The sequence below is a fragment of the Carcharodon carcharias genome, chromosome 19 (assembly GCF_017639515.1).
Source record: "Carcharodon carcharias isolate sCarCar2 chromosome 19, sCarCar2.pri, whole genome shotgun sequence".
NCBI classification, from domain to species: Eukaryota; Metazoa; Chordata; class Chondrichthyes; order Lamniformes; family Lamnidae; genus Carcharodon; species Carcharodon carcharias.
The window spans coordinates 40,170,377-40,189,208 of record NC_054485.1 but is presented as its reverse complement, the minus strand read 5'-3'; the positions used below and the strand labels follow the sequence as shown (position 1 = coordinate 40,189,208).

At 43.1% G+C, this 18,832-nt stretch overlaps 1 protein-coding gene across 4 annotated transcripts in view; it reads left to right on the top strand.

Annotated features, from left to right (window-relative positions):
* LOC121291385 (gap junction beta-4 protein-like) overlaps nucleotides 1-10,498 on the top strand; it is a 41,740-nt gene extending 31,242 nt beyond the window's left edge. For all 4 annotated transcript variants that reach the window (XM_041212477.1, XM_041212473.1, XM_041212476.1 and 1 more), the window contains one exon: nucleotides 4,896-10,498. In XM_041212477.1, the coding sequence (XP_041068411.1) occupies nucleotides 4,921-5,718 (798 nt within the window). In that variant the 5' untranslated portion in view covers nucleotides 4,896-4,920 and the 3' untranslated portion in view covers nucleotides 5,719-10,498. The remainder of the gene's footprint in view (nucleotides 1-4,895) is intronic.
* The last annotated feature ends 8,334 nt before the right edge of the window (nucleotides 10,499-18,832 follow it).

Genomic DNA, 18,832 nt, shown 5'->3' with positions numbered 1-18,832 from the left:
GTTGGTTTCGCACTGTTCCTAGGCCTGCCCACCGACCACCGGAAAACCCTAGCCAATGTTATAGCGTGTTCCACATTCTAACAACTCGTTTGAGTAAAGATTTTTCTCCTGAATCCCTTATTATTGGGTTTATTTGTGACTATCTTATATTTATGCCCCCTAGTTCTGGTCTCCTTCAAAGTAAACACACTGGCACATAACTTCTCATCTCCAGGGCATCGTACCCAGAAGTTCAAACTTCCGCTGGGCAATTACCCTGGCCTGGGAACCATCGGATACTCTAATTTAAATTGCAGTCTTAAAATGGTTCCGGCTGTCTTAAAGGAATAGTTATGAAGGAAATGTTAGAAGAATTAAAACCACTTCCAACACAGGTAACTATAACACTGACACCCCCAATCCCCCATTGGACCTCCTGATCACTTCCCAGTTACCCCCCCAACCCCCCCACCAGCTATCCTCCCACCCCTGAACTACCCCTCACACTGCTGACTGCCCTCCCGCCCCTTGACCACTCTCCCACCCCCCAACTACCCTTCTGTCATCCCCCACAGGTCCCCCTGGATAACCTTGGACCCTCTTGAAATTAACCCCTACCCTCTGGCTACACACTACACCCCCAATCATTCCCTCACCCTCCCAACTGCCCTCCTGAACCCCCGATCCCTCCCATCCCCGATTATGCTCCTGAACCCTCCACAGGACTACCTCCTGACACTCCCCCAACTCCACGATTAACCCATACCCTCTGACTACTCACTCCACTCCCTTGACCACTCTCCCACCCCCTGACTGTCCTCACAAACTCTGACTGTCCCCTACCCCCAATTACCCTCCCAGCTCCTCACCACCCCCCCACCCCCAACTACTCTGAGCCCCTGACTACCCTCCCAAATCCCCAACTAGCCCCCATGCCCCAAATGAAGCTTCCAAACCCAGCCCCTGACTGCCCTCCCAAACCTCCATCATCCTCCCACCACCTGACTGCCCTCCTAACCCCACAATTACTCCCCACCCCTTTGACTACCCTCACTGATCACACCCCCATTGACCACCCAATACTCCCTCACTAACCACCTGAGCCCTCCAACTGACAAACTGATCCCCCAAGCCCCCCAACTGACCAACTGACCCCCCCTCACTGACCACCCAATCTCACACCATGGAACATTTGAAACCCGACCCATCCTATCGATCCTATGCCAGCCCCCATCCCCACTGACCCCTCCCCCACCCCCAACCGATTCTACCCACTTACCTTACAAACTTAGCTTCTTCTTGGCTTCTCAAAGTGACGTGACTGGACCTTTAAGCTTATCTGCTTTGTGGCAGTTCGTGCTGCAAAAAGGAGGCATATTCCTTTCCCCCGGCTCTCCTGCACTTGACTGAAGGACTCGGGAACCCGCTGCGTTGCATCTTTGTCACCCGGCCCAAGTCAGAAGGCCAGGCGAGAAAGGTGAGGCTGCATCTTAGTGTAAGTAAGTGGGGGAAGAGTGGCAATCTGACTGTGATTGCCACTCCTTGGAAGTTATGGCACCTTCTCTCTAGGTCTACCCAATCAAAACCTTTCATAGCCTTAAAGATCGCTATTCGGTCACCCCACTGCCTTCACTTTTCTAAAGAAAAAGATGTCAAAGAGACAATGTCAACATTGAAATCCATCAATGGCTAAAATGGATCGAGACAAAGTTTATGAATAACGTACAGCTAGTCTGGCAGTGTCTCAGACCTTACTCACACTGTGGGCAGCTATTGCATACATTTGGTTTAAAAAGTCAATATTGTTATAGAAATCAAGGGCACAACAGAATCAAACTGTCAGACAATCTGGTGAATAAATTTCCTCCTAATGTATTATTTAACTATTTTTCCAAATGCCTTTGTTCCTTAATGAACACACTCCAAAGGAATTCCATTACTCAGTGCTCCCAGCCAGAGCTTTTTCCATTGAGCAGCACCTTCTGTTCTCTTCGGTTAAGTCAGTTTTTAAGCTAGCTGGTACATCATCAATTCTAAGAGGTGTAACCTTCTTTTAAATTATCACATGTAGAACTTTATTAAACAATTTTTGAAAATCAAAGGGACAATCCTCCTCGAAAGTGCAGTTATTCCTGAAAGAATTGCAGCATAAGGCTGAAGCATTTGCAACAATCTTCAGCCAGAAGTGCCGAGTGGATGATCCATCTCGGCCTCCTCTGGAGGTCGCCAGCATCACAGATGCCAGTCTTCAGCCAATTCGATTCAGTCCACGTGAAATCAAGAAATATCTGAAGGCACTGGATAGTTCAAAAGCTATGGGCCCTGACAATGTTCCGGCAATTATACCGAAGACTTGTGCTCCAGAACTTGCCACGCCCCTAGCCAAGCAGGTCCAGTACAGCTACAACATTGGCATCTACCCGGAAATGTGCAAAATTGCCCAGCTATTTCCTGTGCACAGAAAGCAGGATAAATCCAACCCGGCTAATTATCGCCCCCAACAGTCTACTCTCGATCATCAGTAAAGTGATGGAAAGGATCATCAACAGTGCTATCAAGCAGCAGTGCTTAGGAATAGGCAGTTCTGTTGAAGAGTCATGAGGACTTGAAACGTCAACTTTTTTCTTCTCCACCGTTGCTGCCAGACCTGCTGAGTTTTTCCAGGTAATTCTGTTTTTGTTTTGCTTAGGAATAACCTGCTCACTGACGCTCAGCTCGGTTCCACCAAGGCTGCTCAGCTCCTGATCTCATTACAACCTTGGTTCAAACATGGATAAAAGAGCTGAACTCCCGAGGTGAGGTGTGAATGATGGCCCTTGACGTCAAGGCAGCACTTGACCAAGTGTGGCAACAGGAAGACCTAGCAAAACTGGAGTCAATGGGAATCAGGGGGAAAACTCTCCACTGGTTGGCATCATACCTGACACAAAGAAAAATGGTGGTGGATGTTGGAGTCAATCATTTCAGTTCCAGGGCATCACTGCAGGAGTCCGGAGTGGGGATGTTCGCTGATGATTTTACAATGTTCAGCGCCAATCTCACATTCCAGCACTGTGGGCATACCTACACCACATGGATTGCAGCGGTTCAAGAAGGCAGCTTCTCAGGGCAATTAAGGATGGGCAATGAATGCTGACCTAGCCAGCAATGCCACAGCCCATGAATGAATAAAAAAAAAATTAGGCCGCCTATATGGTCTAAATACACAATGACTATTCTAATGGGCTTCAGTCTCTTTTGATGGCATCTTATACAATGTCCTTGGGCATTTATTCCAACTATAATGTTACACAATGTGCCTACTGAGATTCATGTCCCACTCATTGGGGTAGATTTGGACTCTGAAATCAATGGAACTAAAAACAGAAGAGAAGCAACATGGGTTACTGATTTGCCATCACTCATTTTACACTACTGCACAGTCAAAATCTACCCATGCATCTACTGATGGAAGTCCTACAAATACTAACCGCAATGCTATTAAATTCCTCTTTTATTTCCTGACAATCCAATTCGACTGAAGTGCCTCGTAAGCACTTAGGGCAGGTTACTGCAATCAAATACTCCCAACAGAGAGCAGTGTGCTCCGAGGAAACCCATGGGAAATGACAGGAGAATTAGTCTTTGAGGAGAGGAAATCATTGGTAGCACACCAACAATTTCACAAAATATGCCCAGTGAAGAACTGCCACTCCACTTGGGTAAATCTGCACTGTGCAATCATCCCTAATTTTTTGCATTTCCACATAAGTACTGATCACTGTTGTATTATGTTTACTTACTGTTTGAACTTGTGAAAGTCTGTGCAGCATATCTGCAATTTCCAATAATTTGTCTACCAAACTCATCCCTCAAAGGACTTAACTGGTTCTTAATATGCTGTCTGGAAATAACATTAACAACATACAGTGGTCTGGTCTAATTAGTTGTTCCTCCACATATCTGTGGAAAGAATGAGTCTATGAAAACTTAGTTCTGGTTATTAGTCACATCTCAAATATAGGTGGAATAGGATCTTTGGCAAATTCCTGACAAATCCCAACCAAGCATTTGGAATGAGCCACCAGATTAAAAAAAAATTAGAGCTCTTGTGACCTACACTGCAATCAAGAGTGTAATGCCTGTCACAGAGGACATTGTAAATCTCATGTACTACCAAATGCCACACTGCAGTAGCTGCCTTGCTGGGGAACTTCAATCCCTTTCGACCTTTATCCTCCATTAAGCCTAGCTATGTCTTTTGGTTCTGTGGATATATCCTATTCCTCTTCTACATTTAGCAATGATCTCAGTATATTAGTGCTAGCTTTGAGCTGAATGTGAAGGCAATACATTTGTGAATACTTGTGGTAACTTTTTATTTGACTTAATGGAAATAGGGTGGGTGGCCAGTTCACTACTGCCAGTCTCTTGAAAGTTCAAATGTACCCCTTCATGTGATTTTAAACTGCAACTTGGTTGACTATGATTAGATCCACATTCCAGTTAATGTCAGAAACTGGTAGCCTCTGCTCTTGGTGAACAATTGATGTAATGCACATGGCTGAATCTATATACCATCAACTATTGGAAGAACTAATGACATGCAAAAACAGGAACCATTCCAATGGAGGGAAAGAGTCTTAGGAAAGAAAATCTTTTCAAAATTTTACCCATTATTACCATGTTTTCCCAAGAAGGTTGTTGATCAAACTCTTATCAAGACATTACTGCTCCCATATAATTGCTTGGCCTTCATACGCATGGCTTAACATTCTCCTTAGTAAACAATTAATATATTAGATCACTGAAGAATGCAGTCATTTTGAAATATTGCCATTTTTAAAAATTAATTTGTTTTGAAGCCTCTTTATCTGTCATGGTTTTAAAGTTGTTTTGTACCCTCTAATATTTTATTGTATCTTGCTTCCTTTCAGGTATCAGTGACGACCTTCAGACACAATGAATTGGGCTTTTCTTCAAGGCCTGCTCAGTGGGGTGAATAAATACTCCACAGGATTTGGCCGGATCTGGCTGTCCGTCCTTTTCATCTTCCGAGTCTTGGTCTATGTGGTGGCGGCGGAAAGAGTTTGGGGCGATGACCAAAAGGACTTTGAATGCAACATCAAGCAGCCTGGGTGTGAAAATGTCTGCTTCGACTACTATTTCCCTGTCTCCCACATCCGACTGTGGGCTCTGCAGCTCATATTTGTCTCCACTCCATCCCTGCTGGTGGTCATGCATGTAGCTTACAGAGAGGAAAGGGAGAAGAAAAACAAGATGAAACATGGGGAGACCTGTCATAGTCTCTACAATGACACAGGGAAGAAAATAGGGGGACTGTGGTGGACCTACGTTATCAGCCTTTTATTTAAAGCAGCGATTGATATCGGGTTCCTCTACATACTTTATAGCATCTATGAAAACTTTGAATTACCTCGCCTTGTTAAGTGCGAGCTGGACCCTTGCCCCAACACTGTGGATTGCTTCATTGCCAGACCAACTGAGAAAACAATCTTCACTATTTTTATGGTTGTTACCTCAGCCTTGTGTATTCTTATAAACATTTGTGAGTTTACGTACCTCGTAAGTAAGAGAATCGTGGCTAGTTGTACCTCAGGCAGACAAAGACGCCTAAATCAATCCACAACGGCCTCAACTACCTTATTTGAGAAGCCATCCAATGCAAACTTCAGTTCAGAAAATAAGTCATTGCCCGGAAGCCAAAGTCCAAATGTTGTCATTCATTTGAAGTCATGAAACATCCATTAGTAAGCAAGTCAAAAGTCGCTTTTGTTTGAATGTGCAGAACTAATTGAACCTTTGGTGCACCGATTTCTTGCATAGCATTTTTCTTCATTTAAAAGATACTAGAACTCAAAAACCATTCTCGAGCTGGCACTATCTTCATGAAGATAATCCTGTTTTGTTCAAACAATAAATCATTTTAGACGGTCTTCACATTATCTAACTTATCTCCAGTCTCTGCTCCAAAGAAAACTGACTTCCTGTATCACCTAGCACAGTGTTTAATTAGTAGGTGGAGGGATATCATCGATGCCAGATTAAGTTCAATCTGGCAATATTTTGTTTCCATCAGTAGGTCCATGTTAACTGTTAAAGATTCCAATAGCAGGGTTCATAAATAAAACCATAGAAAGTTAGGCAGAGTATGAGGAAGATTAAGCAGAAACATTTCAATAAAGGTTAATAGAATTAGGATAAAAGTTACAGGCGAAGGCCATTGAAGCAGACTATATAACTGAATTAAGAGACAGTGGCCAGGAATGACCACTTCTAACAAGAAAGAATCCAACAAACTCGCTTTAACACTCAATCATATCACCATCATTGAACTTCCCATCATCAACAATCAACATTGACTAGAAACTCACCTGGATCAGTCCATGAAATGCCATGACTACAAGAGCAGGTCAGAGGCTGGATATTCTGTAACAAATGGCTTACCACTTGATTCCCCAAAGTCTTTCCATCACCTAGAAGGCACGAGTCAGGAGCGTGATGGAATAAGCTCCAATCACCTGGATGGATGCATCTCCAACAACACTCAATGATACTCAACACCATCCAGGACAAGAAAGTCTGCTTGAACAGATTGTAAATTAGAGGATGACCCATTTGATTGATTTCATTCATTTATCAGCAATTCCTCTTATTGAAGATGATTCTTCCTTCCAGATGGCTGCGTGGAAGTGATAGGTCAGTGTAGGCTATGATTCACAGATTATTTCCGTGCCCTATCGCAGCCTTGCAGGCTCTCCCACAGGGGGGACATCTGTTGTCAGTTGGTAGAGGCGCTGGTCAAATATTGGCTCCAGCAGCTGCCCTCTCTTTCAGTCTTTCTCACCGTCCTCTCTCAGTGGCTGCTTTTGTTGATTGGAAGATCCTGACACCATTTTGGATGATGGATCGCCATTTTAGTCACAGCTGGGTATCCTCTTCCCATGTGTTGATGTTAAAAGAGCAGATCTTCAAGGAGGCTTTGAAATGGTCACTGAAGTGTCGCCTTTGGCCACCATGTGAACAAGATCCCTGGGATAATGTTCTGGGCAGTCTTGAGTTGGATATTCTGACTACATGTCCTACCCATTTCAGTTGATGTGAGATTATCATGGCCTCTATAATTGGCAGAATCACATCTTGCAGAATGCTCATTTTTGTTATTTTGTACTCTCACTTGATTCACAAGATCTTTCTAAAGATAGCATTGATTGCCCACCAGACAGTCAAGACTGAAGTTCGGAGAACCCAGATTTGAAGAATAAGTTGGGGGCAGAGAAGAATGAGGAAATTCAACTCCTCACTGAGATGCATGACACGTGCCTTTTTCAAGGCAACCTAAGAGATCTATCAATTCTCAATACAAGGACCAACAATAGTAAGATTCAACGATGGCGAGACTCTCCTTAAAGATACAGACATTATCAACACCCACTAAAAAGAATGCTTTGTAAAATTGTGCAATCAGAACTCCACAGTGGACCTGCATCTTCTGGAGAATCCCCCACACTGTACAATCAGAAGTGAACAAGACAATGATCCAAAGCTCGACAAAATCATAATGGACAGCAACCAGATGAAAAACAACAAAACTTCTGGTCCTGACAATGTCCCTGTGGAAGTATTGAAACGTGGAGAAGACGTACTAATCTCTCAGATATATGCCCTATTTGTGAAACACTGGCAACGTCAAGAAATTCCAAGTGACCTTGGAGATGCCATAGTGATCACAACCTTCAAGAAAGGAGACAAATCGAACTGTAACAACTACAGGTCATTGCTTTCAACTGTTGGCAAAGTCCCAGCTAAGTTACTTTGTAATTGCCTCTCGCCAATTGCAGAGGAGGTCCTTCCAGAGTTGCAATGTGGCTTCCAACCCACCAGAGGAACAACTGACATGATCTTCACATCACACCAACTTCAGGAAAAGTGCAGAGAGCAGTACATGATTTTTGTACATGGCTTTCTTCGATTTCACAAAAACGTTTGACTCAGTGAAAATTGGACTGCCCTTTGGAAGGTGTTACATTGATGTAGATACTAAGAGGCTAATTTCACAAAAATCCATCTCCTACATGACAATATGCAATGGCTCCACTACAGATCCCTTCTATGTCAAAACAGGCATCAAACAGTGATGTGTCATTGCACCATTATTCGTAATCTTTCTTGCAGCAACGCTGCAGCTTACTACTGGTAGGCTCACCACAATTGTGATAATAGCTTATTCTTACTGATGGTAAAGGCTTAACTCAACTGGCTGAAGGTCAAAGCCAAGACAAAAACCACTTTTCAAATAGTATGCACAAGTTAGTGCTCACTCTGAAGAAGAACTACTGCAGATAGTTGATGTATTCACTGAAGGCTATGAGAGCATGGAAATTGTCTAGAACTTCAGAAAGATAAGTCCTCTACCAACCCACATCAAATGTATCAAATCCAATAATTGAAGATGAAGTGCTGGATAATGTCCTTCACTTCCTGTATCTTGAAAACTATCTATCCGAAAAAAACTAACGTGAATCCATGTGTTAGATAAGGATAACTTAAGTATTTGATTTTCATGTATCAATATCAGATGTGATATAAAACTCAAGGCTATTGGGCAGTGGTTCTCCCCACATTTCTCCACAGCGCTGAAGCTTGGGCAGCTTGAACATTGATTTCACAACATAATCCTGAAACGCTGACACTATGCAAACTCTTAGCACAGCTCCTGCATGCGGTAATTCACAGAATGGTTATAAAGCACTTCCTGAGTGACTTCTGTGTTCTTTCACAGAATACCAACTCCACTACCCCACCGTCCCCCAACCCCACCACCCTAAAGCTTTGCAAGGCAAGCCATCAGCAGCTGGCTGCATTTTTGTTTCAATCTGAATCCAATAGTACATTTTGCATTTCTGTAACTGGGCTAAATTGATTCCAGCTGCTGGTGTCATCTGTCACTGCAAACATCATGCTACTTACAGTTGTATTTTTCTATAAGACTAGTTTGCATTTGACTAACCCCAAGCAATAACCCATCTTTTTTAAGATTCTTAGGTGTGACCCTGAAACTGAAGCCAATTGTCGCACCCCATTCCCCTCCCTCCACCCACCACTTTCCACTAAAATTACTCAAGTCTGCACAGATCATGAATGTCTATTTAGTTTGGTGCTGGGCCACGATCATATATTTATTTACCAAGACATTTGAACAATGCAACTTGTGGGGTGCTATAATACAAATATTTAGAATTATGAATGTATGGGGAAGGATAGAAGCAGACTGCATTAGTTATGGAGTCAAGAATGTGGAGCCATAGACACAAGATTAAATGCAAGAGATTTAGAACAGAGATCAGGAAAAATTCTTTAGTTATGAGGCTTTGGTATTAATTTCCAGGGTCTTGGTTGAGGCCAAAACAATGTCAACATTTAAGATTAAGTTGGATAGAAATTTGAAGGAAAAGGGATTGAAGAAATATGGAAACAGGGTAGGTTAACGGGATTAGAACTATTTGCATGGAGGATAACTGCTAACATGGATGTGGACATGTTTTTGGGTTGCAATTTTTTAATGTAATTCCATGCATTGCATTTGTAGTTATGTGTTCAACCTGCATGGGATTCTTACTGTTTACTTTCAAGTATTAATACATATCATAAAATAATGCATTGTAAATACAAATGGTCAGTATAACTTGATTTTACAGTACATTTCATTTCCTGACTAATAGAATGTGGTAATCACACAGCTTGGTGAATGTATCATAGTCTAAGGTTTGTTGCATGAAAATAATCAGAAAGTGTGAATCTTATTTGAACAACTGAACATTTAATTGATTACTGGTTCTCAATGATCCTTTACTCACTGCCACAATGGTCCAAATTATTCACTATGCAGTGTGTATACAAGGAGTTTGCATCCTGTACATCCATGCATTAAAAATGTAATATGCATAATATGTGTGCACAACAGGTAGATATGTAGTTCCTTTTAGCACAGCTATTCATTTTATTGAGGGGAACAAAGCAACTTTAGCTTAGGGTCTTATGCAGTGTAACATCTGAAGAAGGTGGTGAAGTGTTCTCAAGTTACAATAAAAAAAACTCTATTGAATGTTATTCTGGTATCAACTTCCTGGTTATTGAGATTTTATTGAGATCCCACCTGGGGAAAAAATGACTGACTTTTTACTGAAGTAAAGTCATTGCAGTGTGAATGAGAGTGTTTTGTTCACATTATATACTCATTGGGGATAAATTGTCTGGGTAATCAGATTCTCCTTGCTGATGGTCTTAACTCATTTCTTTTTGCATACTCTCATCTGGTAAAATAACACGCAGAGTTAACTTAATCAATTCGGCAATTCAAAAGCTGGCACAATCACTGTTAAAGATTGTATTTTACAAAGGCTTAACTGTGTCCACTGAAATGTCTTGGCTTGTGGTGGAATGCTTGGAACAGACTACTCCTTGTTTTTACCTGTACCAGGAACTGAACCTGAGGCAATAAAATCCTTTGTTTACTGTACTGGCAAATGTATTTTTTTTTAAAATGTCAATCATTTTGTAAGCTTTTATTCACAATATTTTGTATATGCTAAATTGAAGACTTAATATTTCTAAATGTATTAATTAATGGCATTTAGCCTTTCAGACCCTCGAGCACTGTTCTATATACTGGCCATTGTGAGTAGAAGCAGTATTTCTGGGTTATAAATCATGTTAATCCAGAGAAAAGTTAGTTCCACAAAATCATTGTCCAGACAAATTAACTTTAACAACCCGTTCACTGGATTGCAGTTCACCGATGGTTATATTCCAATGACAAGTTGAAGGAGAAATTCTGAAAACAAGCGGGCAAACTGGTCATTGAGCTTTTCCATTAAAAGAACAACTGCAAGTTGTGGCATAGATAAATCAGAGGTCGAATCCACATATTTTGAAGCAGACTTTTACCAAGGTTTCTAGCTTTGCATATCAGTTGCCAAAAATGCATTTCTTGACCAGTGTATAACTGATCAATCAAGATGTACTGGCAGTTTTTTTTTTCACATTTTTCAAATGAACAGAACAGGGAACAATAGGCAATAAGAAAATCAACATTATTTACAATATCAGATTAGATTTGTCTTTTTACCAATTGTAATGGGGTCTTGGGGTTTTCCCCACTCTAACAGGAGAAGGAAGTGCCAACACATAAATATAAATCCCATTATGTCCCAACATATGCTGACAACTTGAATGCCTACGGCAGCTGTGGCTCGGTGGGAGCTTTTTCTAGGAGCTGTCTTTCTGATGGGACATACATTTAAGGCATTATCTGACCTGTCGGATAGATGTAAAAGACCTCATTACACAATTTTGTCAAAGTGTAGGGGAGTTGGTATCCTTGCCAACATTTAACCCCCAACTAACATCATGAAACAGGTTCAGCTAAAAATTTGTTCATACCTGTTTTAGGATGCAGGAATCATTGTGACACATCTGTTCCAGATTCCCTTGAGGCAGGCCACAAGCAAACTTTGTGTTGCCTCCTCATTTGAATGATTTCAGGCACACAGACCAGCGCGACCCATGCTACTGGCAGGCTGCACACTGAACAGTGGGGGACCTAAAAGTGTGCAAGCTTGATACATGTTACTACTAGCCTCCAGCTCTTAAAGGTAGTCTATTCCTCTTAAAGGGGCGCTGTTGCTGACTTTTACCACTGCAACTGGGGAGAAGGGAATTTAAGCACCAAGTCAGAAGGAGGGCTCCCTGGCTCACAGATGTGGCACTGGAGGGCTTAGTCATGGAGGTGGGCAGGAGGAAAGATGTCATGTTCCTGTGGGATGCCAGGAAGCCATCAAGGAACACCCTCCTAAGGGCATGAGAGTAGGTGGCCAGGAAGGTAAACTCCCAGACTCTGGACCCTTGGACCTGCAGCAGTGCTGGAAGAAGTTTAATAGCCTCATGAGGGTGGTCAATTGCAATAATGCACCTTCAGGAGGCATCTCCCACCCACTGCATCACCAGCTTCTCATGTTTCTCAATGCACCACACCCCTATCACTCACAACACTCCCCAGCACTCAGGATTGCAGCTTAATATTCTGATACTCCACATCAACCTCATATACATAAAAATGATGCAAGCCTCACACCCATCTCTTGCTGCCTTCATGTAACTCTAGCTATTCACTTGCAGCAGGCATATCAACCAAATACAATACAACTGAGTCACTGACATACTGCCCTCTCTCTTGCAGGACAATCTTGTCCACAATGGAAGGGAGTAAAGCAATGCCAGCAGGTTGCTCAAATCTGGCCATCCTTTCATACGCTGTGAACCATCAGCAGTAGCATTGTATTCCACCATGTGGCATAGCCCTCACTCTACTATTACAATCAATCCAGAGAACTAGGCCTGGTTCAATGAGGGAAGTAGAAGTCATGCAAGGAGCAGCAGGTATAACTAAAAATGAAGTATTAACCTGGTGAAGCAACAACACATGATTAGATGATGCTAAACAGCAGAAGAAATATGTTATTGTCACAACTAAGCAATCAGCGAATCAGGTCAAAGGTCTCCAGGCCTGCCACATCCAGTCATGAATGGTGCTACACAATTAAACAAGTACTAGAGGAGGAAGTCCCATGAACATCCCCTTCCTCAGTGATGTGGGGCCCAGCATGTGAGTGAAATAGGCAAAGCTGAAGCATTTATAACCATGTTCCACTAGAAGTGCTATGCGGATGATCCATTTCAGCTCCCTCCTGAAGCCTCTAGCGTTACACCTGCCAGTCTTCAGCCAACTTGTTCCACTACAAAAGACATCAAGAAACACTGAGCACTCTAGATACAACAAAGGCAACAGACCATGACAATATCCTGGCTCTACCTGGCAAACTGAAAAATTGCATGTCCTGTCCAATCCAGCCAATTACCATTCCACCAGCCTATCCTCAGATATCAGCAACATGACAGAAAGTGTCATCCACAGTGCGATCAAGTGGCACTTACTTAGCAACAACCTGTTCACTGATGCTCATTTTAGTTCCAACAGGACCACATGACACCCGACCACATTGCAGCCGTAAAATAAAGCAGAATACTGCAGATGCTGGAGATCTGAAATAAAAACAGAAAGTGCTGGAAAATCTTAGCAGGTGTGGCAGCATCTGTGGAGAGAGAAACAGAGTCAATGTTTCAAGTCCAATATGACTCTTCTTCCGAAGAAAAAAAACTCCGTTTCTCTACAAATGCTGCCAGACATGCTGAGTTTTACAGCACTTTGGGGAGGATTTTCCCCTCATCGGGCAGGTGTGGCAGGCCCAGGAGGGCACGCGCAAGGGTCTGCCCCCTGCGATCTGGCCCCAACCATTATTTCATGCTCGGGCGTGTCGGGCATGCACCCGCACACCAAGATAAAAAAACCTGCCCTTTACGTTTCTAACTTTAATCTTGGTTCAGATATGGACAGAAGAACTACATTCCAGAGATGAGCTGAAAGTGACTGTTCTTGATGTAAAGGCAGTGTTTGATGGAGTGTGGCGCCAAGGAGCCTAAAGAAAATAGAATTCAATGGGGTTCAACCAAGGATTGAAGTCAAAACTATCACAAAGAAAGATAGTTGTGACTGTTGAAGGCCAATCATCTCAGCCACAGGACATTTCTGAAAGAGTTATTCAGTTCAGTGTCCTGGTCCCAACCATCTCCAGATCCTTTGACAATGGTAATATTTGTTGATGATTGCAGAATGTTCGGTACCATTCACAGCTATACTGAAGCAGTCTGTATCCATATGCAACAAGGCCTGGACAACATTCAGGCTTGGGCTGATAAGAAGCAAGTAACAGTTGTGTCAGATAAGTGCCAAGTAATGACCATCTCTGCCAAGAGAGAGTTTAAACACCTTCTCTCAACATTCAATAGCATTGCCATCACCCATTCCTTACCATCAATATCCTGCCTCTTGATTGGTACCCATTCACCACCTTAAGCATACACTCCTTCCAGTACTGCTGCAGCAAGGCTGCAGTGTGTACCATCTACAAGATGCACTGTAGATGGCATGTATGGCTTCTTTGACAGTAACTCCAAAAGTGGCAGCCTCCAACTCCTCAAAGGATAAAAGTAACAGCGCATGTGAACACCACCACATGCACATTTCCCCCCAAATCACACACCAACCTGACTTGAAAATATATTACCATTCCTTTACTGTCAGTGGGTCAAAATCCTGGAACACCTTTCCTAACATGCACTGTGGTTGTAGCAACTCAACATAGATGGCAGATGTTCAAGAAGGTGGCTCACCACCACCTTCTCAAGGAGAATTGCAGATTGGCAATAAAAGCTGACCTTGCTAGCAATGCCTAGATATCATGAACAAATAAAACAAAAAGCAGGCTAGAAATTGGATAGCCTTTTTATGGGCGGGGGCTGCAATTTGCAACCTCCCAGCACCTGTTCAGGTTTAGGTGGGCAGCATGCAAAATTCATGTTCTCGTGTCAGCTACATGATTGTCATGTTAGCCCATGCATCTCCAGCTCTGCTATCCGCTCCTGAACACAGCTGGCAAAATCTGTGCACATCAGGAGGCCTCAGCAGTGTTGTTTGTATACTACCTGCTACTGTTAGCCTCCTCTTCTTATACGCAGTGTGCACCTTAAAGGGAAGATGCACAAAAAGGTGGCTGCAGTGTAAATCTTGCAAGGCGAGAATAAGGATAGACAGAGGGGTGCATAGTGACAATGTGATACAGCTGGGCAAGGGGAAACATGCTACAAGCCTGTGGGGTTCTAGGAGACCCTTGAGGACCACCTTCAGAAGGGAGTGGGAACAGGTACTCAGGCACAGGAGCTCCAAGAGGAGGAAAGGGAGACATAACAGACAACTGATGAAAAGGCCCTGTCATTTGATCTGACACTCACATCCACCAGCTCAGATATCAATACTGCACTTACCTTAGGGGCTAGTAAAAGATAATTTGCTTTCAGCTCACCAGAGGACGAGGTGAACTGCAGAGGTCTCAGTTGAGAACCTCAGTGCACAGTGTTAAGTTGAGGGCTGAGTGGGCGTGCATACTGAGATGCTGGACGCATTGGCTGGCTGGCCAGATAGCCCCCTGTCACTGTCAAGGAACATAGAGGAGAATGGCTCCAACCTGGCAGAGGACCTGGCACAGAGCCTGCCCTCTCTACAGCCTCTGCTCCATTTCCCAATCATGTTGCAGACCCAGTGGCACTGCAACTGCTGCCCCCATACCTGTTGCAGCCTTTGGGAAGAAGTTAATTTCCACCCCTGGCCCCCTCTCCGAGGAACTGGCTAGGACAGCCTGACGTAGATAGCGGGGAAAATTCTAGAGTCAATTATACAAGACTTAATAGCTGAGCACTTGGAAAACAGTGGCAGAATTGGACATAGTCAGCATGGATTTACGAAAGGGAAATCATACTTCACAAATCTACTGGAATTTTTCGAGGATGTAACTAGTAGAGTTGATGGGGGGAGCCAATGGATGTGGTTTATTTGGACTTTCAGAAGGCTTTCAACAAAGTCCCACATAAGAGATTAGTGTGTAAAATTAAAGCGCATGGGATTGGGGGTAGTGTGTTGAGATGGATAGAAAACTGGTTGGCAGACAGGAAACAAAGAATAGGAATAAACTGGCCTTTTTCCGAATGGCAGGCAGTGACTAGTGGGGTACCGCAGGGATCAGTCCTGGGACCCCAGCTATTCACAATATATATTAATGATTTAGATGAGGGAATTAAATATAATATCTGCAAATTTGCAGATGACACAAAGTTGGGTGGGAGGGTGAGCTGTGAGGAGGATGCAGAGATGCTTCAGTGTGATTTGGACAAGCTGAGTGAGTGGGCAAATGCATGGTAGATCCAGTATAATGTGCATAAATGTGAGGTTATCCATTTTGGTAACAAAAACAGGAAGGCAGATTATTATCTGAATGGCTATAAATTGAGAGGGGAAAGTGCAACGAGAGCTGGGTGTCCTCGTACACCAGTAGCTGAAGGTAAGCATGCAGGTGCAGCAGGCAGTAAAGAAAGCAATTGGCATGTTGGCCTTCATAGCCAGAGGATTCGAGTGCAGGAGCAAGGATGTCTTGCTGCAATTATACAGGGCCTTGGTGAGACCACACCTGGAATATTGTATGCAGTTTTGGTCTCCTTTTCTGAGGAAGGATGCTCATGCTAGAGAGGGAGTGCAGTGAAGGTTTACCAGACTGATTCCTGGGATGGCGGGATTGAAATACGAGGAGAGATTGAGTCATTTAGGATTATATTCACTGGAGTTCAGAAGAATGAGGGGGGATCTCATAGAAACCTATAAAATTCCAACAGGACTAGACAGGGCAGGTGTAGGAAGGATGTTCCTGTTGGTGGGAGAGCCCAGAACCAGGGGTCAGAGTCTGAGGATATGAAGTAGACCAATTAGGACTGAGATGAGGAGAAATTTCTTCACCCAGAGAGTGGTGAGCATGTGGAATTCGCTACCACAGAAAGTAGTTGAGGCCAAAGCATTGTATGTTTTCAAGAAGGAGTGGATATAGCTCTTGGGGCGAAAGGGATTAAAGGACATAGGGAGAAAGCAGGAGCAGGCTATTGAGTTGGATGATCAGCCATGATCATACTGAATGGTGGAGCAGGTTCAAAAGGCCAAATGGCCTACTCCTGCTCCTATTTTCTATGTTTCTATGTTTCTATTAGGAGGTGGGGGGCTGCCATAGATTTGGGAGGGAAGCAGTGACCAGTGCCTCCTCGACTCCCCACCGGATTAAGTCAGTGCTATGGAAGATTGGGGATGGCGGGAGTCCAATTGAGGCCCTTAAAAGGCTAATAAATGGATTGGTGGGTCTTCCTGATTAGGCATCCTGTGGCCCAGCAAGATTCAACCTTGTTGAAGGACCTCCCCTTACCCCTCACAACACCCCCACCACCCCCACCCCACCACCCCTCCACCCACCCACCCTCCCCCAAGGCAGGGCTGGACCCAGCAAGGGCTTTCTACGCATTTGTGTTTGCTGCAGTACAAGCAGTGACCACTGAAGGAACTGAAGAGCTACCAGCCCTCTGACTGGCTGGCAGCTCTTGAGGGCAGGATCTTCACTCATAAAGGCACAGAAGCACTGTTGGTAAGCCGTTAACTGCCTGGTTTACATTTAATCCCAAAGGGGCTTCCAAAAATAGCCACAAAGTGTTTTCCAAGCTAACCAGCCAGTGGGCGGGGTCACTGCCATCTTTGTCACCAGCTTCTTTCTATTTCTGTGAGGATGAGACATCCTGATAAATGCAGGAACTCACCAAAGCAGATTCTAAAACCCTTCAGAGTAATTTCAAACCTTTTGCAATAGAAAAGTTTCAAAAATTTACCTCACTTACAATCAGGGTACCTGGCCCTTTAAATAATGCTGTTGCAGGAAGGAGGCTCAACAGTTTAAATAGTTCACTCTCTGTGCTGGAAAGATTGATTTGCATTGCTTTACTTAATAAAAGAGTAGTTATGCTTATTAAGTACCATCTCTAACTTTCTGTGAAATTTTTAATGGACACTGAATGTGCAAATCCGATAATTTCATATAAACCACAGGAGGCTACTGGCTAGCTGTCAATTCTGTGAGGCAAACCACAGGGCAATGCAAATCAACCAGCAAGTTTGGAAATTGTAACTCATACCATAGCTCCCCTTGACCTAAATTTGCTGGCCAGTTTGTGCATTCCTAACGCTTGCGTCATTAACTCACTGTTAATTTTTTTCAACAACGTTAGGGAAACATAGTAACAATCAAATTGAGGTGTTGACTGGTGTTGTAATATGCTTTTAAGGGATAGCAGCATGAATCACCAGAAGGGAAGTGTGTCATGTGATCCAGCCTTAGTTTCACTGTTGCTTTTGAGCAGAGCATGCACATACATACACAGCTCTGCTGCTGATATTTTCAAGCTTTCTACCAATGTATAAATGTTCCTGTGTGCCTGTCTCAATAAATGAACCTTCAACTTATTTACTCAATCCCTTATGATTGATTTGTTCTTTTATATCATTATAACATCACGACAGTTGGTTCAGGGAGATTCAAAATAATTGGCAAATGGAGAAACAGATTCAAAATAATTGGCAAAATGAGTAAATGTGATGTGAGGAAATTTTTTTTCACCAAAAGGGTGGTTGGAGTCTGAAACAAATTACCTGAAAGGGTGGTGGAGGCAGGTTCGATCGAGGTATTCAAAAGGGAATTGGATTGCTACCTGAAGAGAGAGAATGTGCAAGGGTATGGGGATAAGGCAGAGGAGTGGAATGCTCTTTCAGAGAGCCGGTGCAGACTCGATGGGCCAAATGGCCTCCGTCTGCACTGTAAAGAAACTGTGACACTATAATCTTTCTGGGTTATCAACCTGAACTGTTAACTTAATTTCTCGTTCCACAGATGTTGCCTGACCTGTTGAGTATTTCCAGCATTTTCTGACTTCTATCAGCAAAGTTACAGCCATCTTTTTTTCCCCAATTTCTTCTTTCATTTCTACATATAGAAATATTTCACCTCACAGTTGGTTCTATGCTGAAGGTAAAATAAATCCAATTTTTATCATGTTTAATATAGGTTATAATCCCTTCTAAAACTTAAGATGGAGGCAGTTGAAATATCTAAAGATATTTCAGCCTTATCTAAAGATATGTATGAGCAGGCTGCTCTACCTGACTAGAGCGTAGGGGTTGAACCAAGTTGTAAAAACAAAAACTTAAGAAAACATGAAAATAACTTTCACCTTTATTGGTTTTCCAACAGCGGTTGGTTTTCTGCAAAAGTGCTCATTGTTACCAAAGAACTCCTGCTTATACAAGAGCAAAAGGGAAGAT